This window comes from Hyperoodon ampullatus (assembly GCF_949752795.1).
Source record: "Hyperoodon ampullatus genome assembly, chromosome: 10".
Classification (NCBI taxonomy): domain Eukaryota; kingdom Metazoa; phylum Chordata; class Mammalia; order Artiodactyla; family Ziphiidae; genus Hyperoodon; species Hyperoodon ampullatus.
Genome location: NC_136923.1, coordinates 81,455,908 through 81,481,750, shown reverse-complemented (window position 1 = coordinate 81,481,750; position 25,843 = coordinate 81,455,908). Strand labels below are relative to the sequence as shown.

The window sequence follows — 25,843 nt, the reverse complement described above, 5'->3', positions numbered from 1 at the left end:
AATTCAGATCGAAATAGTTCATTAATGGCGTACTGCATTTGTATTCAAAGATAAGTTTATGGAATTTGCCAGGAATTTTGCTACACGTTATGTGGAATGTGCAGTACCTTCAGTCCTTCTCTAAATTCAGAACATTCCCTGATCTTATGAAACTTACAATTCAGTAATATCTCTTTAGAGAAGAGGGGAAAACAACAAAGACAAAAATCTTACTTTTTTTTTTTTGAACACTGGAATTTGCTTCTCGAATTTGAAATAACTCAGTGCATACTTCTCTGATCCACGTCTACTGCCATTAGCTCTATTTTGCTTTTTTCTTGGCTGATGCATTTTCTCTACCCTTTAAATGAAGGCTTGAAAAGCTTAAATGCGGTGGAAACATCCCAAATGTCCATCAGCGGATGGATAAGCAAAATGCGGTATGTACATACAATAGACTATTATTCAGCTTTAAAAAGAAATAAAATTCTGAAACATGCTACAACATAGATGAACCTTGAGGATTTTATTCTAAGTGAAATAAGCCAGAGAGAAAAAGACAAATACTGTATGATTTCACTCATATGAGGTACCCAGTCAAATTCATAGAGATGGAAGGTAGAATGGTGTTTGCCAGGACCTGGAGGGAAAGGGAAGTTATTATTTAATTGGTATAGACTGTCAGTTTTGCATAAATGAAAAGAGGTTTGGAGATGGATGGTGGCGATGGATGCGCAACAGTGTGAATGTACTTAATGCCACTGAACTGCACATTTAAAAATGGTTAAAATGGTAAATGTTATGCTGTGTATATTTTACAACAATTTTTTTAATGGGAAAAATAAAGCAGCCTAAGTGCATTGTAACTGTGTAAATCCAGTAGCATGCCCAGAATTAAAAACAGCTGCGCATACTTTTCTAGTCTTACACGTCTGTCACAAACAATAAGCATTCCATACACCTGTGGGGCTTGTTGAATTGCCCTGGATTTCTGCATATCAACTTTCAAGTGACTTCAATGAATTTTTCTCAAGGTTGAGCTTTCTGGATGAAGTTCGAAGGCATTTTAAGAAAGATGACTGAAATAGCTTTCAATAAATACTAAGTTTCAAGTATTACATTAGAGAAAAAGGAAGAATTACAGGGAGTCACTTTCAAAATGAGTCCATTTCAGCCGAATAGTGTTTCCAGCCCTCTAAATGACTGGGATTGCTGGTAAATGTCAGCCCTTCCATTAGCAGGGACCTTGGGCAATCATCTGGTCCAGCCCGTGCCTTCCGGCAGGTAAGATATCATCATCCCATTTTGCAGATGTGGCAATCCTTGTGCCCAGAGAGGCAAAGAAACTTGTGTCAAGTCACACAGAAAGCGGAGGAGTGGTGTCCAGAACTCGGGGCTCTCGCCTCCCAGAACCTGTGCTTATTTCTGCTGCATCATGCTCTGGTTTACGTAACTTCTCTGAGTCTCTGTTTTCCCACCACATTCTAGAGTGAAAATGTATCCGTTCTAATTATTGTGTAAAAATTCTTTAGGTGTCCCAGGCTGTTGCTTATCTGGGAAAAGGTGGGTGGTTATCTGGAATCAAGTTCTGGATTCAGAGTCTAAAGACAAGAATCAGCCTGTGATCTTGGTTGAATTGGTTAACCTCTATGAATCTGACTATCTGTTTAAAAATATGTCAATTCAAAGTGTTTTTGAAAGAGTCAAGTGAGGCTTGTTAGTGCATGTATTCTGTATAGTATAAAGAAAAGTTTTCAAAGAGTAGTCCATGAAGACTTGGGGGTTCCCCAGACCCTTTCAGAAGGGTTCCAAGAGCAAAACTATTTTCATGATAATACTAAGCTGTTACTTGCCTATCTTCACTGCAAATTTCTCACAGGTATGCAGTGGGGTTCCCAGAGGTTACATGGCAGGTGGTTTTGTAACAGATTGAATGCAGGAGCAGAAATGAGGTGTCCAGCGGTCTTCTATTAGGTTAGATAGTAAAAAAAAATAGGCAGAAATGTTAAACAATGTGACTTCTCAATTTTTTGTTTTGAATATAGTTATTTTCATTAAAATGTTATTTATGTTAAAATGTAATGGGTTATTACTATTATTTTAGATGAATTAATAAACATTTCAAAATTTTTTCAGTTCTAATTTCTAATATGGTAATATTGACAGATATAACCACATACACAAAAGCTCTTTTAGGGTCTCAATTTTTCAGAGTGAAAACTGTCCTGAGAGCCAAAAGTCTGAGAACTCCTGCTATAAAGTACTGTACAAATAGTAGATATTTTTACTTTATATCATTGACCTTTAAAGAAAAAAAGTATCACATGATTAAAAAAAAAAAGGATGCATGCTTCTTATGGAAAAGTTAGAGAATTATAGATAAATAGAAAGAAGGAAATAAACAGTATCAATAATCCTATAACACAAAGAACAACTGTTACCATTTTTGTTGCACTTTTCTCACTATTCTCTCATTGTAAATATCTAGCCTGTGATCTTTACAGGCTTCGTCAGTCTTCAGAGTTTAAATAGGGGTGGCACGGGGAGTTTGGGGCGGTTATTCGCTGGTCCTCGGACCACCAGCAGGATCTCGGCTCCGCCCCAGTCATCTCTGGTTGTTTCATCGGGTGGTGTCTCGTGTTCGCTCATCACTGAGTCTTTCGTTACAACACGTCCATCTTTTCCTTCCTCTTCTGCTTTGCCGCTTCGGAGCTGGGACTGCTAAGGTCTGCACAGCCCGCCGCCTCCTGCGGGTCAAGCATCTCCATCTCCGCGGGGCGTACCCCCACTCCCCCATCCCCCCCATCCCCCCACCACCCCAGTGCAATGGGCGGGAGCTCCGGGGCTACGGAAGTGGTGGGTGCTGGGTCTGCTGGAATCGGTCCTGGGTGCCGAAAAGCCTGGCTGTGGGCAGGGCCTCCCTCCTTGAGCGGTATTTTGCCCGACGGGCGCTGATGTTGTGCAGTTTTACCGAAAGCTTCTTCTTCCTCATCATCTCCCTTCGATTCTTGCCCACTTTCTAGTCCTGAGCTAGGAGCCCCGTGGAGGGCTAGACACGGGGCAGTTTGCACACTGAGCTCAGAAGAATATCGCCAGAAAGAGCCTCCCCCTGACGGCCAAGTTGCAGAACTTTAGGACTTGGTACTTTACAGCAGCAGTTCTCAAACTTATGGGTCTCAGGACCAATTTTCACTCTTAAAAATTGAGGCCCTCAAAGAGTTTATGTGTATGTGGTTATATTTGTCAATATTTACCATATTAGAAATTGGAGTTGAAAAATATTTTTAATATTTATTCATTAATCTAAAATAACAGTAACAACTTATTACATTTTAACAAATAATATTATTATGAAAAATAACCATAACACCATATTTTTATGAACTATAAAAAATTTTTATGAAAAAAATTGGGTACCTCCCTCTTTCATAGAGATGGTGGGATCATATTCCTGCTCCATTTGATCTGTGGTTCTTAAGTTTTTCTTTTAAAATGTTGGTGTTGATTTTCTAATTTGCAAAAATGTTTATGAAACAGCATAGTTTTCTCAGTCCTGCCAGTGCCCACATTGTTATCAACCTGTAGGACATCCCATTTCTTGCCTTTGAGCACAAAACAAAAGGACAGCAAAATATTTGCTAGGAATTGGAGACAATCTACCACTATGAATTTGAGAACTTGTTTTTGATTTTTTTCCATTTTTGGGGGGTTGACACTTGGGTTTGTGCTTGTGATTTTGATATTACATACACGTATGTTAGTCATCATTTCTATTGGCAAAACAGTTCTCAAGTTTTAATATTTTAAAATTTTACAATATTTTCCAAAAAGCACCATGACAGCCAGGGGCTTTCCCACCTGACCCACCGACAATGGATCTCAACAGCAGACCATGTTTGTCTTGTCTGCCCAGAGATTTGGAAAGAGAATGCTAAGTCAGCCTCTTCTTTCTCAGAACAGATACAGCTCAGAATCCACTTTAAAATGACGCAGGTTCTCTACAGAACTGAGATATTTAGACAAAACTTGGAGACGCTCCATGTGAGAATCACAAATGGCTTAAAATTTGAGAAACCCTAAAGGAAAAATCCAAAGTTCTCTTTTACATAGCACAGAAAAGCGATCTCTGAGAGTCCCTTGGTTACTTGCTTTAAAGCTGCCTGTGCTACCTAAATGTCTCATTGGGTGAATGGTGGCTGTTCCCTGGGTCCTGCACATTGACTCAGGTGAGACATTAACAAGTATTTTCTGATTTTAAGGGGTATCAGACAAGTGCCTTAGGGTGCCCACCTTTAGAAGCATAAATAAAAGGGACAGTGCTTTATTTTGAAGTCTGGGCTAATTTCAGGCTTACTTAGACGGGAGATGTGTTAGTATATCTCTAACAGGTGCAAGCTGAAGCTGCTCACCTTTAAGGGGTGAGAGTGTAGATGGTCTTTGGGGATCACGTGATTGGGAAGGAGAGGTTAGGGCTGGCCTCGGGCTTGCCTGCATCCAGGTTTCTCTCCTTCCTCTCCCTTTGTCTGTCTCTCCCCTCTGCTTTTCGCTCCCTTGTTGGTTTCATCTCTCAGATCTGTCATGTGGCCGCAGAGGTGACCACAGCAGCTCTGAGGTCAGGCTTACAATTTGGCATCTGAAATGAAAGAGCAATACCTCCACCTCTGATTTGGAAAATTCCAGGGAAGAACTGTGTAGGTCAGACTGGGTCCCATGCCAGAAGGGACAGAAAATTCTGATAAACAGCCTTGGGGGAGGAAAGAAATATTCTGGAAAATGGTGAGGTAAGGAAGCAAGAGAATCTTGATGCCAGAAGGGACTGGTATGTCAGACAGACTTACTCTATCAGGAAGGGAATGCCTTTTAACGTCATTCTTCTCTAGTTGATATTTCTTCTTTGACCAAGGTCAGTTTGCTGATGCCAAGAGATTGGTTATTTCACAATCTTATAAAGATCAAGTTACTTAACCTTCCTGTGCCTGTTTCCTCATACTAATATGGCTTAATAATACTATATCTCATGAGGTAGTTGTGAGGATTAGAGAATAGCATCTACCTCACAGGGATGCTCTAAGGACCAAGTGCTTAGCGTGGCACCTGACACATAGTAAGTGTTTGGTCAAGGAAAGTTTTCGTAATTACCATTGTTATTAATAACAATGACAGAGATCCAATTAGGAGAATTTGGGCAAGAATGTAGGGCGTGGCCTTAAGAGAGCAGAAGTGCCATCACCTGTCTGGGACATACGGTCAGAGCTCAACCAGAGTGTGAAGACGGAGCACCTTAGATCCCCCCGTGTCAGGGTGGGGTTTGTTCTTGGGACAAGGATGGATCTGCTGCTGAGGCTGGGATTCCAGCAGATTCTTCTGTAAAGAGAAGAAGAGTGGAAGATACCAACCTCACCTTGAAGGAAATAGCAGCTTAGCAGGGAACTAGGACTAACGGGCATGCACAGTTAAAGCAACAGTACGTACAGTCGTATTACAATCATGCAAAGTAAGACCTGCATTTGGTGAGGTATGTAGGAAAACAAGAGCCTGAAAGGAGTGACCGAAATGTTACCTGTGGGAATCTCTAGGAGATGGAAACATGCGTTGTTGTTGTTGTTTAAGATTATGAATTTAGGGCTTCCCTGGTGGCGCAGTGGTTGAGAGTCTGCCTGCCGATGCAGGGGACACGGGTTCATGCCCCGGTCCGGGAAGATCCCACATGCCGTGGAGCGGCTGGGCCCATGAGCCATGGCCGCTAAGCCTGCACGTCCGGAGCCTGTGCTCCACAACAGGAGAGGCCACAACAGTGAGAGGCCCGCGTACTGCAAAAAAAAAAAAAAAAAAAAAAGTTATGAATTTATTTTGTAATTAAGAAAAAAAGTGCTAGTTTTAAGTGATGTAAGACAGCTTATAACTCAGTTAAGAGTTCTGGAACACCACTGAAGTGAGAAATCCTGTGCTCTAGACTAACATGGGAAGACGTCATAAGGGGTGACATTTTGGGGACTCCTGAAAGATGGAGGGGGTATAAATGTATGGAGGGGAGAAGACACCTCTGGCGAGGAGCCCTGAGCAAGTGGATAATCATGGCAGGTTCAATTATCACCTTATTGCCTCTCAGCTCCACGTCCACTCTTTGCCCTGCTTCCTGATTCTGGAGCTGGACCCTATGGACATTTCTCTTTGGCCAGCTGGCACAACGTCAGGCTCTGTCCTGCTACCATTGTTCAGGGTGTGGAGAAAGATCCTGACCAAGGAGGGCCTACAAAGAGCAGACCGAGATTAGCCAGGAAAAGCACGAGAAAATCATTCAGGGTCTTCACCTCCAGATGGAGGAGGAGTTCACTCGTGAACTGAAAGCCTAGTGGGACATCTTCCCAACATTGCCAAGGTCTCCCAGGGCCTAACACAGCCGGTGAGGCTTCCCCAGCATCTTGTCTCCCGGCGTGCTCATTCCTCCTTCTGATGGTCTGGACCTTCCTACAGGTACCGACTTCTCATCAGGCTGAGCACACACTTGTCATACCACTTTACCTTTGCCCATGGTGTTGCCACTACCTACAGCAACCTCTTTTACTCCTTGATGCCTTGACTATTTGTCCTTCAAAAGGCTGATCAGGCATCCTATTGGTGTAAAAAGTTTCCCCTGAGTCTCCTCCCTCCAGCTTAAAACCTTCCCCCTGTACATCCTTCTAGACTACCTCTATGCCATGCATCACGTTATCTTAGGCTGATTCAGTGTCTGCTCATCTTTTCCACCACTGAACTTCATGGCTTTAATGATCCCCTGTGTCTCCAGAGACTAGCAGACTGCCTGGAACATGGCAGGTGAACTGAACCAATGTGGGCTGTGCCCCGACTGCTGAGAATGTCTTTTGAAGGCAGGATTATATTATTCTGGCAGATTAGAACACTCAGAATTAGTGGGGCATCATTGTTAGGGGCAGAACAGCATTTTAGTGCTTCTGGTTTGGGAGATCTTGGTTAACCAATATCTATTCCAATAAATTCCATCACTGTCACGTTTCTCTCTGTCTGTCTTCTCTCTCTAGTACACATGCAGAGGTAGATGGTGGAGGAATTATAATCTACCGTTAATCAGTCTGCCTTGGGCTCAAACTTTGAAATTACAAGAAGGAAAACATCTGGACTTCCTCATGAGAATCTTTGCAATGTCCATTTCTGTTAAAATGCCTTTTTGACATAAACAAGGGGAAAGTTCATAGGCGTACTATAGAATATTCATCACATTGCTGGCATTCTGCAAAGAATTGGGCTGGTTAAGTGGCTCCCAGGTCACTCTTACCTATCCCAAGCTGAGAGCATCTAGATTTTGATTGGATTATTGCCAGAGCTCATTAGCATAGTGTACCTTGACCTGGATTAGGGAACAGCAGCTTCTGCATAGAAAATGACCAGAGCTTGCTGGGACCTGAAACAGAGATGAGATTTTTATGACACAGTTTTGTCTACATCTCCATAAGAAGTCAGAGGTAAGGAAACCATTACAAAGTTTCAGTTGTAAGATTAAAAAAAAAATGGGGAAGTAATATACAGCATAGGGAATATAGTCAATAATATTGTAATAACTTCATATGGTGACAGATGGTAGCTTATGATGATCACTTTGGGATGTCTACAAATATCGAATCACTACGTTGTACACCTGAAAGTAAGATTGTAAATCAATCATACATCAATTTAAAAAAAAAAGGTAAAGAAGCCGGAAATCCTGAGGAGAGACAAATGTAAGGGATGTGATAATGGCCACCTCATTTCTACAGGGTTTCATTTGTTCTGGTCGGTTTTCTGTAGAGATAATGAAACTTGAACCAGTTTCAAGCTTGGCCCAAGTTGCTTTGAAAAAAGAAAGTCTTGACAAATGGAGTTTTTTAATCCTAGAGGAAAACTGAATTGGCTTGTTTATGTTTTAAAGGCTGCAAACCATCTTTTCTTCTCTCCTGTGTTTTGGTCTTAACTTTCAGAGAGATATTAAGTTCATGTTCATTCATTTGTCAAGAATTTATATCAGAAAAAAATCGAAAAAGCAATGTAGTTTTTCTGCAGCAGGATTTTTGATTCCCCTTCCCTTAATTTAAAAACAAAAGAATTATATCTATTTACATTGCCTAGGCTTAAAACAACGTCTTTGATTTTTTGAAATGTGAATCTTGTTATTCAAGGTTTTGTAAAAAGGTCAACCTGTTCCAGTTAGCTGTAACAAAGCTTAGACCATCCAAGTTACTGTTGTTAATGTTAAAAAGTACATAAAACCGTTGCTATCACATTTATCCTTGACGTTTGCATCTAATATACTTGTTTAAGTCTGAATTAAAGTCAGTCTATGGCATCATTTCTTCAGTAACTTAGTGTTTATTTGCCAAACATAGAATTTGATTTAAAACTCAATGGGGATTTAATCTTGCACATCAGTGTTTGAACTGGGGGGCAGGGGTTTCATCTTTTTGAATCTTGGACCACTAAGTTGTAGGTGAGTGTGGGTAGGTGCATTAGGGAAGGAAGAGACTCCTATTAGATTGTTATTTAGTGGCCAAGAACTTCATTTACATGTTCAGGTCAACAGTCTTCTATATCCATACACTTGCCCTCAGTACATCTCAGTGAGTGACAAGTATTAATTAGGGTTACATAAAGCTAAGTAACTGAGGAACAGAGTGCATGGGACTTCCTAAGGTTGAGACTATTAAACTAACTTGTGGTTTGAGTGACTGTTAAGTAGTTCTATGTAACATCATTATGGCCCTTGTTTTTTACTACTTTATTTATTTATTTATTTATTTTTGCGGTACGCGGGCCTCTCACTGTTGTGGCCTCTCCCGTTGTGGAGCGCAGGCTCTGGATGCGCAGGCTCAGCGGCCATGGCTCACGGGCCCAGCCGCTCCGTGGCATGTGGGATCTTCCCGGACCGGGGCACGAACCCGTGTCCCCTGCATCGGCAGGCGGACTCTCAACCACTGCGCCACCAGGGAAGCCCATGGCCCTTGTTTTTACTAGCGCACCAGCGAATGGAAATGTCACACATGTAAACGCGTTTTATTCATATTCTGCTAACAAGCACATTTCATCTCAAAATGATTGTCTTTTTTTCCCTCAGAGTTGAACACTTTAAATTTCTTTCCTTCTTTTTTTCTTTTGTTTTTTTTTCCTTTTCTTTTCTTTCTTTCTTTCTTTTTTTTTTTTTTTTTTTTTTTTTTTTTTTTTTTTTGGTTGGGGTATATCCCCTTTAACCAATTATAACTAGAAACTAGTATTTCTCATGGGGGAAAAAAACACAGTTTGCACAAACATTTTTGAACATCTATTGTTTATACAATACAATTTAATCAGAGTAAAGTCAGACAGAATTTTCTTGTAGGGGGCAGGGAAGAGTGAGATTGCTAAAGATAAAGCCAGAAAGTCTTGAAGGGTGCTTTGAATTAAACAAAGTTGAGAAACACTATTTTAGAGCAATAGTTCTCAAACAGTTTTGACCCCCAGGGGAAATTTGGCAATGTCGGGAGATATTTTTTAACAAGGAGGGGTGGGTTGCTACTGACACCTAATGGGCAGAGACCAAGGATGCTGCTGAATATCCTACAATGCACAAGGTAACCTCCACAACAAAGCGTTACCAGGTTTGAAATGTCAATATCGCCAAGGTTTTAGAGGAGTCTAATTATCATTTGATAATACTTGAAGATATAAAATACATACTGGATTGTTCATCTCTATGGAAATTTAGATTTTAAAAAAGACTTCTAGACACATCTGGTTGTGATGTGCCCCTCTTGTAACACACCCCAGGTTAGCTAATTTATGAAGGTGTATCCATGGAAACAACTCTAAACCAGCTATCCCTCCTGCCCCAACAAAGGTACATGGAGGATAAGGTTTTAACCATTGGCTACAGGTGACAACAGTCCTTACTAAGGCCTTCCTGCTTGGGGCTAGCAATGAGGAAGGAAGCCTAAATCTGAGAGTGAATGTGATGATCTTCTTTTGATCTCCCATGGTCAAGCTTTATTTCAGCAAGGTCACTAATGGCTCCTACATTTTGTTTTTGTTTGTATGTTGGTGCTTGCCAAAATATCAATGAAACAGGCTTTTCTGGCAGATGAGCACTGATTTTTATCACTTTAATGGTCAGTGTTACTGTCATTTATTTTTTAGTGTCAGAAGACAGTCTACTGGTCTAAAAACTGCCTGGGTGGACTAATCCAACTGTGTTAAGAGCCTTTGAGAACAAAATTCTCAAGCACTCCTGAGGGCAGTTGGATAGACGGAAACCTGTGGGCGACCCGACTTTATCATGGAACTTGAGAACGTTGATTCTGAGGACAAAGAGACGTTAAGCTGGGATATTAATGATATGAAACTGCCACAGGTATGTACTTGCTTTAACACCGCCTTCAGCATTTGGCTGTGAAGTCTTGACCGGTAACTTGCTAAGACCTGAAAGGAACTTGATGAGGGTCCCAGCTGGGTAAACACCTCTCCTCCAGAGCTTCAGCTGGACATCTGACTGAGGACTTTTAAGAGGAGGTGCTAAGATCTATGAATTGATCAACACCTTACCAACCAGACTCACCTGGTTACAGACTGAAGCAAAGAAAATGTTACTTCCCTTCTCTTTCAAAGTTGGCTTGGGGGCTTCCCTGGTGGCGCGGTGGTTGAGAGTCCTCCTGCCAATGCAGGACACACGGGTTCAAGCACTGGTCTGGGAGGATCCCACATGCCACGGAGCAGCTGGCCCCATGAGCCACAATTACTGAGCCTGTGCGTCTGGAGCCTGTGCTCTGCAACAAGAGAGGCCGCGATAGTGAGAGGCCCGCGTACCGCGATGAGGAGTGGCCCCCACTTGCCACAACTAGAGAAAGCCCTCGCACAGAAACAAAGACCCAACACAGCCATAAATAAATAAAATTTAAAAAAAAAAGTTGGCTTGGCTCAGATGGCACCCGCCTGCCAGCTAGTAAAATAAAATCCACGCTAATGTGTTTGTCCATAGATCGACTCTCTGTAATGCACAAGCTCCCATACTACCTTATTTGCTATAGTCATGGGTTTAACCTAAATCTGTCACTGGAATGTCCCAGTGAGAGTGCTCTTCTAGAACTTTTGTAACTAGTACACAGTCCACAGACATGGGGCTCCTCTCCAACTACAGAGTGACTTTCATTTCATGTTTTCTTTGCTTTATCTTTGGCAACTGACTTTTTTTTTTTGGCTGCCTCGGATCTTAGGTGCGGCGCATGGGCTTTTCGTTGTGGTGCGAGGGCTTCTCTCTAGTTGTGGCATGTGGGTTTTATCTAAGTTGTGGTGTGAGGGCTCCAGAGCATGTGGGCTCTGTAGTTTGCGGTACGCAGGCTCTCTAGTTGAGGCTCGCGAGCTCAGTAGTTGTGGTGCGCGGGCTTAGTTGCCCCAAGACATGTGGGATCTTAGTTCCCTGACCAAGGATTGAACCCACAATCCCTGCATTGGAAGGCGGATTCCTTACCACTGGACCACCTGGGAAGTCCCAGCAATTGACATTTTAAACTCTTAATTTGGTGGAAAACATTAGTTGTTTTAATTTTTTTTTTTTTTTTTTTTGCCACGCCACATGGTATGTGGGGTCTTAGTTCTCTGACCAGGGATTGAACCTGTGCCCCCTGCCATGGAAGCTCAGTCTTAACTGTTGGACCACCAGGGAAGTCCCCGAAGTGTTTCTTTTGTTTCTTTTTATGTTTACCCTTAAATCTCCTCCCGTATTATCTCCAGGTAGGTCTTAGAAAAGCTGGGAAGCACCAAGTATGCCCTACTTTCCATCCATTTAAGGATGGTTCAATACACCACAGCTAAATCATGCAAATATCTATTTTAAGGATTTATCTTTGTAGTTGCTTGTAATTGGTTTACAATAGTTGTAGCTGTTTTAGAGGAAACTTTAAGGTTAATTTTAATTACTCCTGGCTCAGGGACCCATATTCCTAATTCATGATTGCAGCTCTCAAATAGAGAAGATGGGCATCCTCAAAAACAAGAGTTGAAGGAAGCAGGTACATAGATGATTTTGCAAAGTCACATCGTAGAGCAGGAGCTTTAATGGGGTCTACGAATCCTCTGAAATGGCGGGCAACACTGTACTAATGTTTATTTTTTCTGGGACAGAGGATTCGTATCATTCATCAAATCTGTAGACAAAAGGAAGAAACACTTCCCTGGAGGGGATCTCAGGGCTCATAAAAGTTCATGTTCCAACATGAATTTTCCAAAACTCAAGCATTCTCAGCTACCCAAGACATTAAAATGAGACATTTACAGTAAAAATACACATTCAATTTTGGAAGTGTATCATTTTTAGTTCATAGAAAAAGTTTGATTGTTCGTGGAAATAGGTAAGTGCCCTTCAATTTGTTAAATATGCCCAGGAAATGATTAAAAGAGCAAAATAGGGGGCTGCCCTGGTGGCGCAGTGGTTGAGAGTTCGCCTACCGATGCAGGGGACGCGGGTTCGTGCCCCGGTCCGGGAGGATCCCACATGCTGTGGAGCGGCTGGGCCCGTGAGCCATGGCCGCTGGGCCGGCGTGTCCGGAGCCTGTGCTCCACAACGGGAGGGGCCACAGCAGTGGGAGGCCCGCGTAGTGCAAAAAAAAAAAAAAAAAAAGAGCAAAATATTCCTTAGTATTTTCTGAGCAGAGTCAACACCATCCTCGTCTGGGTTTATGCTGGCTCTGGAATTGTATCAAGACGTAGTTGAGGTGAAAAATAAAAGGTCTTGGAAGGATTTCCAAGCACAGTAGATTTTATACTTCAAGAGTGTTTCTGAAGGCAGAGTGGTGTATGGTGAGAAGAACAGGGCTAGGAGACCAAGTCCTGGCTTTGAATTCCAGTCCTGCCTCTTTTTATTTGTAGAATTTCACAGGGTGGTTTAGCTTTTCTGAGGCTCCCTTTCCTCTTCTGATGATGAAGTGCTTGCACTAAATAGTCTCTTACGGACCCTTTTAGTTCTAAGAGTCTAGGATTCGGTGAACTGAGATTTGGAAGACGGCCTGCACCCTAGAATGGGGGCCGGGTGCCAACCACAGGGCCTGGCACGTGTTAAACACAAACGACAAATACGAAATTCATGAATGATTGGCTCTATGGCTTATCTGTGTGACTCTAAACAAATCTATTTTCTTAAGTCTTCATTACTTTCTCTGTAAAATGAAAATAGTAATTCCTTAGATACCCTTCTTAAATGTCTAAGCTGTTTAGAACAAATGTGTTCCCAAAATGTGTTCTGTAGTGTGTAAGTTACAAGGAATTTTAATGGATGCTGTGAAGGAAGAAAAGGACTAAGTTCAATGAAGTTAAGCCAATTTTTTTTTTTTTTTTTTTTTTGCCACACTGTGCATCACGCAGGATCTTAGTTCTGACCAGGGATTGAACCCGTGCCCCCTGCAGTGCAAGCGCGGAGTCCTAATCACTGGACCGCCAGGGAAGTCCCTAAGCCAATTTCTCTACTGCAGACATGGTGCCTTTCTTACTGCACTGGTGGCTCTCCCAAGAGGAAGCTGTTGGCATTGTTGCCCTAACACAGTCTTGACTACAGAGCTCTTTTTTCATGGAGCCCCTTGGGTGATGAATGTGCCTCAGACCATCTGTTTGAGCATTAAAACATATGTTTTAAAGGATTACATCTATAATAACATGCACTGGCTTATTACTATTATACATTTCCCCAATTTCATTCTCTTTCCCACCCACACAAAGAATTTACAGTTTATTGTTCATATTTTTATATTCTTGCCAGGATTCCTGCAAATTCCTGTAGCTTGTGGACAAATTCCTTTCTTAGTAATCCACCCACCTGCTTCAAGTTTTGAGATGGTTACCCGAGTGCTCACTGCATCTTTTGGTCCTGGGAACTCCATAGCCCTTTATACATCCCAGATAGATCAAGATCTATGGGTTAATTTTTGGCAACAGTGAACAATGACATCCTTATCAGGATAGCAGAGGTTTTTGAGTGACGGGGATGTGCAAGACACCATAGCAGGCTCAGGGATACAGGGGCCGTTAAGCTATGTTAACTTTCACAGAAGGGCTCATGATCTTCTGGACCAGTGGAGCAAGATCAGTGTCCAAACAGAGAATCGATGCCGTGTAGAAAAATGCCAGAGGCGCTGAAAGAGGACGTACTTAATTCAGCATGACTCAGGCATGGGGAGCAAGGCAGAACATCTGGCAAAAGGCTCTCTGGACAAATACATTGTAAAAGGTGAGAGGATTAGGGCAGGTGAAGATAAGAAAATCCAGGCAGGGTAGAGCACTTTGAAGACTGTTCAAAGGCTGCATATGGGGAAGCTGTGCACAGGCATTCAGCAAGGGGATCTGGGAGGTTACCGGCGTGAAAGGTGGTTTGGACGCAGGCTATCCTAAGATGATTCAGTTATTTTATTTTATTTTATTTTATTAAAAAAAATTTTTTTTAAGCATTCTTTTTTTTTTTTTTTTTTTTTTTTTTTGTGGCACGTGGGCCTCTCACCGCCGCGGCCCCTCCCGTCGCGGAGCACAGGCTCCGGACGCGCAGGCCCAGCGGCCACAGCCCACGGGCCCAGCTGCTCCACAGCATGTGGGATCTTCCCGGACCGGGGCATGAACCCGTGTCCCCTGCATCGGCAGGCGGGCTCTCAACCACTGCGCCACCAGGGAAGCCCAATAAGCTATTCTTATTAAAGAAAACCTGGCAGATCATTGCTTTACATTAGAATAGATTATATTCCAAGGGAAAAATCAAATTTAATATAATAACATGATAATGTAAATATTTTTGATACCTTATTTCAGAATTTTGATTTTAATTCATTAGTTTTATGTAATAGTGTATATTTAATTCTTAAGTTACCCTATTAAAACTTCAAGTAGTTAAATAAATTAGAATGAAGGGAAGATGAAGGGTGCTCTGATTGCACAGGGCAGCGGTCCCCAACCCTTTTGGCACCAGGGGCCGGTTTTGTGGAAGACAATTTTTCCATGGACAGGGGTGGGGGATGGGGTGCAGGTGGGAGTGTGGGCATATGGTTCAGTTAGTAATGTAAGCGCTGGCGAGTGATGGGGAGTGGCAGATGCAGCTTTGCTCACTCGCCGGCCTCTCACCTCGTCCTGTGCGGCCCGGTTCCTAACAGGCCAAGGACCAGTACCGGTTCACAACCTGGGGGTTGGGGACCCCTAGCATCGAGTTTCAAAGATTTTGAGTGAGTTAGAGGATTAAGTCTCTTAGGGAAAGAAACTACATACATAAGGCCCAGAAATATTCATTAAACCCCCAATGACATTACCCATGAGATTATAAAATATAAATTTGTTATATTTACATGTTGGAGACCTTAAGAATATTCCCTTTAAATTATAAACTTCTTAACCAAGAGGAAAAACAAAGAGTTACTCATGAAAAGTTAGAAATTAAAATAAACAGAAGATCTGAAAAGAAAAAAATGTTTTGTGGGGATTTGCTAAACAAGATTAAGAAATAATTATTCTTCCTTTGAAAATTTTATTCTCTAGTGCCTTAAATTTGGGAGCTTTTCAGAGTTCCTTATCATTCATTGACACCTGGGTTCCTTTGCATCACTGGAATCTGGGTTTTCTCATAACTGCAATGTCAAAAAATGTCAAAAATCTCACTAAGTATCCAGGTCAAAAGACTGGTCATAAATAAATAGCCAAGAGAATATCTTGATGTAAATACACTTACTCCTAAGTAATTTTCTTGAGGTCATACTTTGTCAATCTTATTACTGCATTATTAATGGAACTGGAAAACTAAGGTACCAGTGGAGGAGCTGCTGAAAAAAAAAAGCTAACAGACCTTGGAATGTAGAATGTTTTGTGGGCTTTAAAACAAACCGCAACAATGCTAAAATAATCAAAAACACAGACTGTGTTCTCCCACTACAATGGATGCAAACTAGAAATTAATAGCAAAAGGCAACAGGAAAATCTGTAGATACATGGAAACTAAACAATATATTTCTAAATAATCCATCAAAGAGGAAACCTCAGAGGGAGATCAAAATATACATTAACCTGAGAGAGAGAAAAAAGACAGTGGAGCTCATTTCTTCCTCCACAGGCAGGGAGTACTTGCTTTAACTGGAGTGGTTGAGCCGCTCTCACAGACACTGTCATTCCTCCAGGTTGGTGGAATTTATGCCACTGACCAGCCTGAAGGGACCCCTCACCTTTAAAACATGAAAACCTCAGCTTTCCTTCAAGTCCACCTCACCCTTTTCTCTGCTGCCCTGACAACTGTGTTTTGTATTGGAAGAATTCAAATCCCCAGTCCAAATTGCTAAAGGTCCATATTTTAATGTTTTAACCTACATTCTTATTATTTCAGAAGATAAAATATTATGTTTTCTGTGGCATTTCTGTGGCAGAAGACAAGAGAGCACTATTTAGAGCTTTAGGTCAGAAGGAAGAGAAGAGAAGGGGGTGGAGGAAGGAGACAGGGCTGCCTGCGGGGTTGCCTGAGGTCTTCTCACCCCGGGCATTGAGTCTTGTCCAGCTCAGAATTACCAGGGAAGTCGGGGAGAGAGGGAAACAACTGGAAAAAACAGCTCATTCAGCATCTTGGCCTGGCCAGGCCTCTTTCCTAGACACTCGACTGTAATTGCCCAATGGACCAGAGGGGACTCCTCCGGACGCCATCTCCCTTCTTCCTGCCCTTTTCGAGCAGCATTCCCTTCCCAAGCCACAGGGCAGCACCGGAGGGGCATTGTCACTGCTCTGAGAAAGAAGGTCACTAACAAGATCTGCACCAATTAAGCTTTTGTTTTATAGGGGTTTGGACTCCTGTCTTGCATTTGGCTTAACAAGGTTTAGAGCATGAAGTGACCTCTCTGGGGGTCATCTCTGTCCTAAAAGCTGGTGGCCCTCACAATCATACTGGCTGGTGTGTGTGGCCCCAGATCTGACAGAGTAACAGCTAACACTGATGTGGAACTTGCTGTGTGCCAGGCACTGGTTTTATTTTATTTTGTTTTTAAAAATTGAAGTATAGTTGATTTACAATGTTGTGTCTGGTATGCAGCAAAGTGATTCATATATATACATATATATGTGTATATATATTCTTTTTCATATTCTTTTCCATTATGGTTTATTACAGGATATTGAATACAGGTCCCTATGCCAGACACTGTTTTTTTTTTAATATTTATTTATTTTATTTATTTATTTTTTTGCGGTACGCGGGCCTCTCACTGTTGTGGCCTCTCCCGCTGCGGAGCACAGGCGCCAGACGCGCAGGCTCAGCAGCCATGGCTCACAGGCCCAGCCGCTCCGCGGCATGTGGGATCCTCCTGGACCGGGGCATGAACCCGTGTCCCCTGCATCGGCAGGCGGACTCCCAACCACTGCGCCACCAGGGAAGCCCTATTTATTTATTTTATTTATTTTTTTGGCTGCGTCGGGTCTTAGTTGTGGCACGTGGGATCTTCGTTGAGGCACGTGGGATCTTTCGTTGCAGCGCGAGGGCTTCTCTCTAGTTGTAGCATGTGGGTTTTCTCTCTCTAGTTGTGGCGTGCAGGCTCCAGGGTATGTGGGCTCTGTACTGCAGCACATGGGCTCTCTCACTGAGGCACACGAGCTCAGTAGTTGTGGCGCGTGGGCTTAGTTGCCCCGCGGCATGTGAGATCGTAATTCCCCGACCAGGGATCTAACCCACGTCCCCTACATTGGAAGACGGATTCTTTACCACTGGACCACCAGGGAAGTCCCTGTTTTTGTTTTTGTTTTCTTTTCCACTATAGTTTATTACAAGATATTGAATATAGTCCCCTGTGATATACAGTAGGATCTTGCTGTTTATTATATATATGGTAGTTTATACCTGCTAATCCCAAACTCCTAGTTTATCCACCCACCCCCCCTTTGGTAACCATAAGTTTGTTTTCTATGTCTGTAAGTCTATTTCTGTTTTGTAAATAAGTTCATTTGTATCTTTTTTTTTTTTTAGATTCCACATATAGGTGATATCATATGGTATTTGCCTTTCTCTGACTTTCTTCACTTAGTATGATAATCTCTAGGTCCATCCATCTTGCTGCAAATGACATTATTTCATTCTTTTTTATGGCTGAGTAATATTCCATTGTATAGATATACTACATCTTCTTCATCCATTCATCTGTCGATGGACACTTAGGTTGCTTCCACGTCTTGGCAGTTGTGAATAGCAGGCACTGTTTTGAATGCTCTGTGTGTGCTAACTTGTTCAGTCTTTCTTCACAACATCCCTGCCAGGCAGGTAATCCTGTGACCTCCATCTCACAGAGCAGGAAGTGGAGCCCTGAGAGGGAAGGAACTATTGTAAGGCCCTCACCCAGGGCCTTCACAGGCTGTGCTCTTACCAGGGGCTGGTAAGCTCTCTGTGAAGGGCCAGATAGGAAATATTTTAGGCTTTGTGGACCATACAGTCTCGGCTGCGACTACTGGACTCTGCCATGGTGTGTAAATGTATCCACAGACAACACTTGAATGAACATGGCTGGGTTCCAATAAAACTTGATTTATGAAAACAGGCATTGGGCTGGATTAGACCCATGGCCCTAGTTTTCAGACCACAACTCTTTGCTATTAACTAGAACTACCTCTCGTGTACGTAAAACCTCTCATTTCTATTTCCTCAGACCCACCTCAGTTCCCATGGAGTTCCGTACAAATGACAACTATCATTAATTATATAAAATTTACAGTTCACAACACATCTGCTCTCCACAGTACTTTTGTGAAGCATGTTTTATCAATGTCCCCATTTTAGAGAAGAGCAAAATTCGGCTTCAGAGACAGTCACCTGCCCTGAGTCTCATGTTACAAAGTTCTTTGGCATGTTCTAAACTTGAAATCTAACTGAAGAGACACCTACTCCCCTGAGTTGCTTTTCCATCCTAATGATGTTTGCTTTTTTTCCTTCTCAAACGTCTTGTCTTTCCTTTCTCATATCCTATGCTGTGTCTTCTTGTTGGGGAAGCAAAGCAGAGGCACCCTGATCTCTCTTCCTGGAGCTTCTAGAATCTTCTACCATAACCTTCTATAATCTTCTTGCTGAAAATGTTCTTATACCAAGGCTCTGGAAGCTACGGGGGTGGGCACAGCCTAAGTTTGACTACTGAGACCCCTTAATGATTCTCACCCTAAGAATCTGTCAAACGCCACATCCTTTTGAGCCACAACTTCAGTGACTAACATTTATTCTGAGCTCCCTCCAGGCTAGGTGCTGTGCTAAGTAATTTTTATATATTATCCTATTTAATTCTCAGACCCACTTGAGGTTGGCAGGTCTAGCTAGTTAGCCCTATTATGCAGGTAAAGAAACTGAGACACAGAAAGCTAAATAACTTATGCTGTAAGGACTGACTATCCTGTGTCTCTGCCCACTCAAAGGAGAGTTTAGTTAGGTATTCATGGGCAGGGAATTGTGCCCGTCCTGGCAAGAACACAGACGTTTCCAGTCAAAGTAAACTCTTCCTCACCCCTCTGCCCTGTTTGAGGCGCATGAACATGAGTGTAGAGCAAAGGGGAGAAAATCTCCACGGGGGAGAAAGCGGCTCTCCAGCCTTCCACCGCGTATCTCAGGTGGCTTTGTATAAACCCTCCGCTTTCCCAACAAGGTAACCACCGCCCGGCGAGAGACATTATCTCACTGCCCCACCCCAGTGCCGTCCACTGTCATTGTGCAAGAACACAATCATGTTACTTCACCTCCAACATTCTCAGTGAGACGGTCCTCACTCTTATCACCAAAGGCTAGAGAAACATCAATCGGGGTAGAGGGGCGGCATCACAACTCACTCTGGTCCAGGGAGCAGCTGTTGGGTGGACCCAGGAATCACATGCTCGCGGCTGCGCTGTGCGTGCTCAGACCCTCACGGCGGAGTGAAATCCAGCTTGGTCTTTGCTAGAGGTCTCGCGCCCAGCTCTCAAGCGTCAAAAGCAGCTTTAAGCACAGTAGTGTTTTCCAGCTGAAACTATAATAATAGTCTTTGTGTTTTCATCAGAATGTGAAAAAGACGGACTGGTTCCAGGAATGGCCAGATGCCTACGAGAAGCACATCTACAGCTCGGAGGACAGGAATGCGCAGCGGCACATGAGCAGCTGGGCCATGCGCAACACCAACAATCACAACTCCCGCATCCTCAAGAAGTCCTGCCTGGGCGTGGTGGTCTGCAGCCGCGACTGCCTAGTCGCTGAGGGCCGCAAGGTCTACCTGAGGCCTGCCATCTGCGACAAGGCCCGGCAGAAGCAGCAGAGTGAGTGGGGCTCCTGCCCCGAGGGGCCACGACGTCCCCGCACCCCCCAAGGGCCCATCCTTCGCCCTGGAGGGTGGTGGAGACCAAGGCCTGTCCTTTAGGTTATCTTAAGGAGAGCCAGCCAGCTCCCTGGGCTCCGATATCCGTCCCAAAGATCTGCCACGCCCAGGGCACCCAGCATTAACCTCCCTCGGGTTAAGACGCCTGACTCGGGCCTCTGTTAAAAGGAAGACACATCACTTAGGGAACGAACAGTAATTCACCAACACACCCACCTAACGTTTAAGAGAAAGTTGTGTATCACGCTTGCCACCTCACATCTTGGGGAATGGGGTCCCCAAAATGATCTCAGTGAGTGCTTTGATCTGGAGTGGGAGCCGGGACTGACTCTGAGGTTAGACTCAATTCCATGCCATTTAGGGTCATGCCATAATCACATGCTGAGATAATTCTTCATTTTGTTTTTTTATCATATTCATCAGATTGTGAAATAGATGCGTTTGGCATTCCCTGTGCCTTGCCCACTTCAGACCTCAAGTTACTTCATGTTCTTTCCTTGTAATTTGTTTTCAAAACTTGCTCTCAGGGCAGGATTTGGTATCAGTCATTTACACTTTAGTGAAACTTTAGTAGTTGCGTTCTCTCCGTCATGTGATTTTGCTCCTTGACCCTTAGTTCTAATTGTGAAGTGAAAGAATTTTTTTCTGCTTCTCTACGAAGAATTTCAAGTATCAGTAAATAAGGAGGGAGGGATTTTTTTTTTTTTTTTTTTTTTTGCTCAAAGGAGCTCTCCCCTGTCCTGTAATATATCCCACTCTGTAGGCAACTGCTTCCTCTACCACGTGTGAGAGTGACCTGCGCTGCTTTGGTGGTCTGGCCTCCTAGGCTCAGGGGTCATGCCCAGTTTACGAAAGCCTATAAAGCTGTGCTCAGGTGGAATCTTTGCCACCCAGGAACCTGAAATCGGCAGGGCCGCACAGACGCAGGTCACCTTCCTGAGTCACCTTCCTCTGCTCCTTTGTAGGGAAACACTGTCCCAACTGCGATGGGCCCCTGAAGCTCATTCCCTGCCGAGGCCACGGGGGCTTTCCTGTCACTAACTTCTGGAGGCACGACGGACGCTTCATATTTTTCCAGGTTGGATTTGAGTTAGAGATTCCATTTCTCTTTAATTCAGGAACTCTTCACAGAGCACCGGCAGGAGTTTCCTCCAGGAAATGCACAGGTGGAGGGGAGCCTGCACCCTCCCTGGGGGACCCTCTGGGCGAGCAAACGTCTATACCCCAAACCTTGAGAGAGGAGTCAGGGGCTGGAGCCCAGGACGGGCGGCTGCCCCTGCCTCAGGCTCCGAAGGGGATGCTGCGGTCAGTAATCTGCTTAGGCAAGCACTGGCCTTCCACAGACCCAGCTCTGTAAACATGGACACATTGCTTTACTCCCCTAAGCCCCAGTTTTCTGTAAAACGTGGTGTTAAGAAGTCCTCATGGGGGAGGTGGTAGAAACAGTGGCTTCTGACAGTTGGACTGCCTGGGTTTGAGTCCGTGCTAAACCTGTCTCTGAAAAGTTCTGATGTGTAGGGTTTGCCAGTTTCTGGGATATAACTATTCCCATCATGGCTGATATCAAGCCGTTTTTTTTGTTTGTTTGCTTGTTTGTTTGAAAAAGCTAATTATTTTACTATATATTCTTTCTTACTACTTATACGATCATATGATTGAACATGGAGTTTCATGGCAAAGCACATGGCAAAACTTGACAGAGGTTCTCTGGAAAGCTGTCTTTGGTAGAAGTGTGCAAGATGAGCTGAAGTTTTCTCTCCCTCCTTTCCTCTTTGTGAATTCGGTTTCTTCATCAACTATATATTTTTTATTTTAATTTTATTGGAGTATAGTTGGTTTACAATGTTGTGTTAGTTTCAGGTGTACAGCAAAGTGTCAAGCTGTTTTTACAACCAGCTCACAAATTCCTGAATGGCCAACAGTTGGCTTTCGGCCTGGCTGGCTCTGGCACACTTTGAATCCTAGCTCCCACACGGACTAGGGGAGGTTTCCCAGGTGGTATAAACCCTCCATGCCTCCTGGGAAGGATGATAATGGTATAGCCCTCACAGCCTTGTGCTGAAGGTTCAGGGAGAATTATGTAATCAGCATTACTTGTCATCACTGTGAATGTGACTTGGCCAGGCTGGGGAGAGACAGCATACGAGGAAGGAGCATCGTCAGCAAAGGCAGATGGGCACGTGGGAGAGGGCATGGGGGGCTTGGGAGGATCTTAAAAGGATGCTCCACCAAGGGGGAAAAGGCGGGTGGTGGGATGAATTGGGAGATATGTATATCTCCATATACATATCTCCCATATATATTGACATATATACACTATTTTTTTATACTATTGATACTATGTATAAAGTAGATAACTAATAAGAACCTATTGTATAGCACAGGGAACTCTACTCAATGCACTGTGGTGACCTAAATGGGAAGGAAATCCAGAAAAGTGGGGATATATATATACATATAGCTGATTCACTTTGCTGTACAGTAGAAACTAACACAACATTGTAAAGCCGCTATACTCCAATAAAAATTAATTAAAACCAAAAAAAAGGTTGCTCCAATCTTGTCTTAGTAGTCAACTGCAGCAATACCCAGTCCGATGGCAGGGCACAGGATAAAGCTTTACACACCGTGAAGTGCATCTAGTTATTTATTTCACTGCTTCGTCTCCTCTAAGTCAAAGGGAGAGCATGACCATCCAAAGCCAGAAACCAAATTGGAAGCCGAGGCCAGAAGAGCAATGAAGAAAACGCACTCTGTGTCTTCCTCTGTCTCCTCGAAGATGAAACAGGGCCCACAGATAAAGGTAACCTTGCCCCATGCAGCTTCAAAACGTACGACGACTTGCCATCCCTGTGGTGGAGGCAGTAGATTTCCCTGTCCCTTACCTACAAATGAAGCCGAAAATCACATACCTTCAGGTTCACCCGTGAGTCAGCCTCTGCCAAAGAAACTGAATCTGTGGGTTTCCTCTTAATTTCTACCATCTTTGTAGCATGCCCTCAACTGTAAAGTCCATAGAATTTCAGAATCGTCTTCCCTACTACAATTAAAAAGAGACTCGAGGGCCTCCCTGGTGGCGCAGTGGTTGAGAGTCCGCCTGCCGATGCAGGGGATACGGGTTCGTGCCCCGGTCTGGGAGGATCCCATATGCCACGGAGCGGCTGGGCCCGTGAGCCATGGCCGCTGAGCCTGCGCATCCGGAGCCTGTGCTCCGCAACGGGAGAGACCACAACAGTGAGAGGCCCGCGTACCGCAAAAAAAAAAAAAAAAAAAAAAAAAGAGACTCGAATCAGCACTTAACCTATGTCTGGCACTCTGTATTTCTGATAGAACCAAAATGAAATGATCTGCACAAAATATGAGCCTCGTGCTTTTTCATTCTTCCCTAAAGCAGATGATTTCCTTAACACACTCCACCAAGATGAAATAACCAGGCAGTTTCTGAGAACAGTGCTCATCCAGGGATGTGGGGATAGAGGCTTCTTCCCGCAGTCAAACTGTGATGTGAAGTTCATGGCTTTATGGGTGTCATACTGTAGGTTTGTGGGTTTGTCTGCTTAATAGTGTTACTAATTCCTCTACTTTTTCTACTGTCCAATGTTCCACATTTCAGGAGTACAGAAATGAAGCCAGTCCATCCCTGGAGGCTCTAAAGTACCTTAAGAAGAAAAATTGTAATTTGAGTCTCTTGTAGGGAAATAGGAACCCCTGAATCCCAATGACCAGTCTTATCCCATCTCCCAGCCCTGGGAGAAGTTGAAGGGTATTTCCTCCCACTCACCCTACCTGGTCACAGTCTCTCCAACCCCATCAGTCGATAGTTTTACCTAAATAAGAGGATAACTTAATTCTCAACCAGATTCTTTTCTTGCGATTAACTGGAGGACAATATACTTTCTCCACTGATAAAAATAAATTGACCACCTCGTATTCCAGAGATCTACAATTTAACAAAATGAGTTCAAAGTCTCTTGAGAAAAAAAATAAGCCCTGGTCTTATGGAATCCAGACAGCACTAAAAAATAGAAAGAAGTCAAGGAGGGAAATGAGGTTCCCCTGAGAGTTATACTGAGGATAAAGTAAAACTTTGAAGATAAAGTTTGATTTTTCTCAAATAGCCCCTTACAAGTTTCTCACAGAGTCAGTTAGGATATCAGACTTGGGTTTAAGGAGAAACATTTTAAACACACTCCTGTCTGAGTAAAGGGCAATTCGGCCCTTCCTGGTTGGTCAGATTTCAAACGGAAATGGCAGCAGCCTTTAGTTCTTCCAGGCCTTGGGTGCTTGTGCAAAGCCCTGTGTGTGTTTGTGCTTCAGGTATGCAAGGAATGAAGAAAATCTGAAGAGCACTTATTTGTGCAGGATCACTCGTGAGTGTCTGGGGTAGTTAGGTCAGTTTAATTTATTAACATGAGTTTTCTGTTTCCAGCCTCTTCCAGGTGCAACACAAAGTTGGGAAAGTTTAACTTGGTCTTTCCAGGAAGGTGTCCAATTGCCTAGTAGTTACAGTGGACATTTAATAGGTAACGCTCCCCAGCAGAAGGCCCTGAATGATGGCTCATCCTTCTCTGAGAGTTATGCTTTGGGGAGAACCTCTGACCCCAGAGACTCCACTCCCACCTTGGGCCCCACTCAGCTCTACGAGAAACGCGATTTGTCCAATAGTCGGGTCTCCAGCAGCCAGGACCTGCTTCAGCCTCCTGTCTCTGGAGTCTTCTCTGATTACAGTGATCTGCAAACATGGAATAAGAATGTTGCTTTGGGGAGAAATCCTTCCAATGACAACAGTTGTCCCAGTTACCCTTTTCCTCTGACCAGCTGGCCTTACGACTTCTCCCCTTCCCAGAGCTCTTCAGAACCCTTTCTCCAGCAGATTCCCATGGAATCACCAGCAGCCAAAACTAGCTGTCACCCCTTCTGGCCAAATCAAGGGGGTGAACTTTATGAAGAGAAGGTGCATGTGGATTTTAACAGCTACCACCCTTCCACCACTTGCCATTCACCTCAGGAAGACCCCTTACTCCTCACCTACACCTCTCAGCCCCATCATCAATATTCTCTGACTGGCAAGAGCAGCAAATGGGATTTTGATGAAGAAATGAGGTACATGGGTTTGGATCACTGCAACAACGAAATGCTTCTAAACCTCTGTCCTTTAAGATGATCCAAATCCGGAGACTTGTGCACTGCCGGTGGAAATGTCATTTCGTGCAGCCTCTGTGGAAAACAGTATGGAGGTTCCTCAAAACATTAAAAGTAGAACTACCATATGATCCAGCAATCCCACTTCTAGGTATATATCTGAAGGAAATGAAATCACTATCCCGAAGAGTTATCTGCACCACCATGTTCATTGCAGCATTATTTACAATAGCCAAGACATGGAAACAACCTAAGACAGATGAATGGATAAAGACAATGTGGTGTGTATATATATCTACACGATGAAATACTATTGAGCCATAAAAAAACAGGAATCACATCATTTACAACAACACGGATAGATCTTGAGGGCATTATGCTAAATGAAATAAATC

General features: G+C 43.5%; 1 protein-coding gene across 1 annotated transcript; it reads left to right on the top strand.

Moving 5' to 3' along the window:
• Window positions 1-10,276: 10,276 nt before the first annotated feature.
• Window positions 10,277-25,470, top strand: GCM1 (glial cells missing transcription factor 1; the record flags this gene model as incomplete). The annotated part of the gene is made up of 5 exons (XM_079712565.1): window positions 10,277-10,351; window positions 19,995-20,247; window positions 21,272-21,384; window positions 22,981-23,109; window positions 24,736-25,470. 5 exons carry the CDS (start codon window positions 10,277-10,279, stop codon window positions 25,468-25,470), a joined length of 1,305 nt encoding a protein of 434 aa, XP_079568691.1.
• Between the last annotated feature and the right edge of the window lie 373 nt (window positions 25,471-25,843).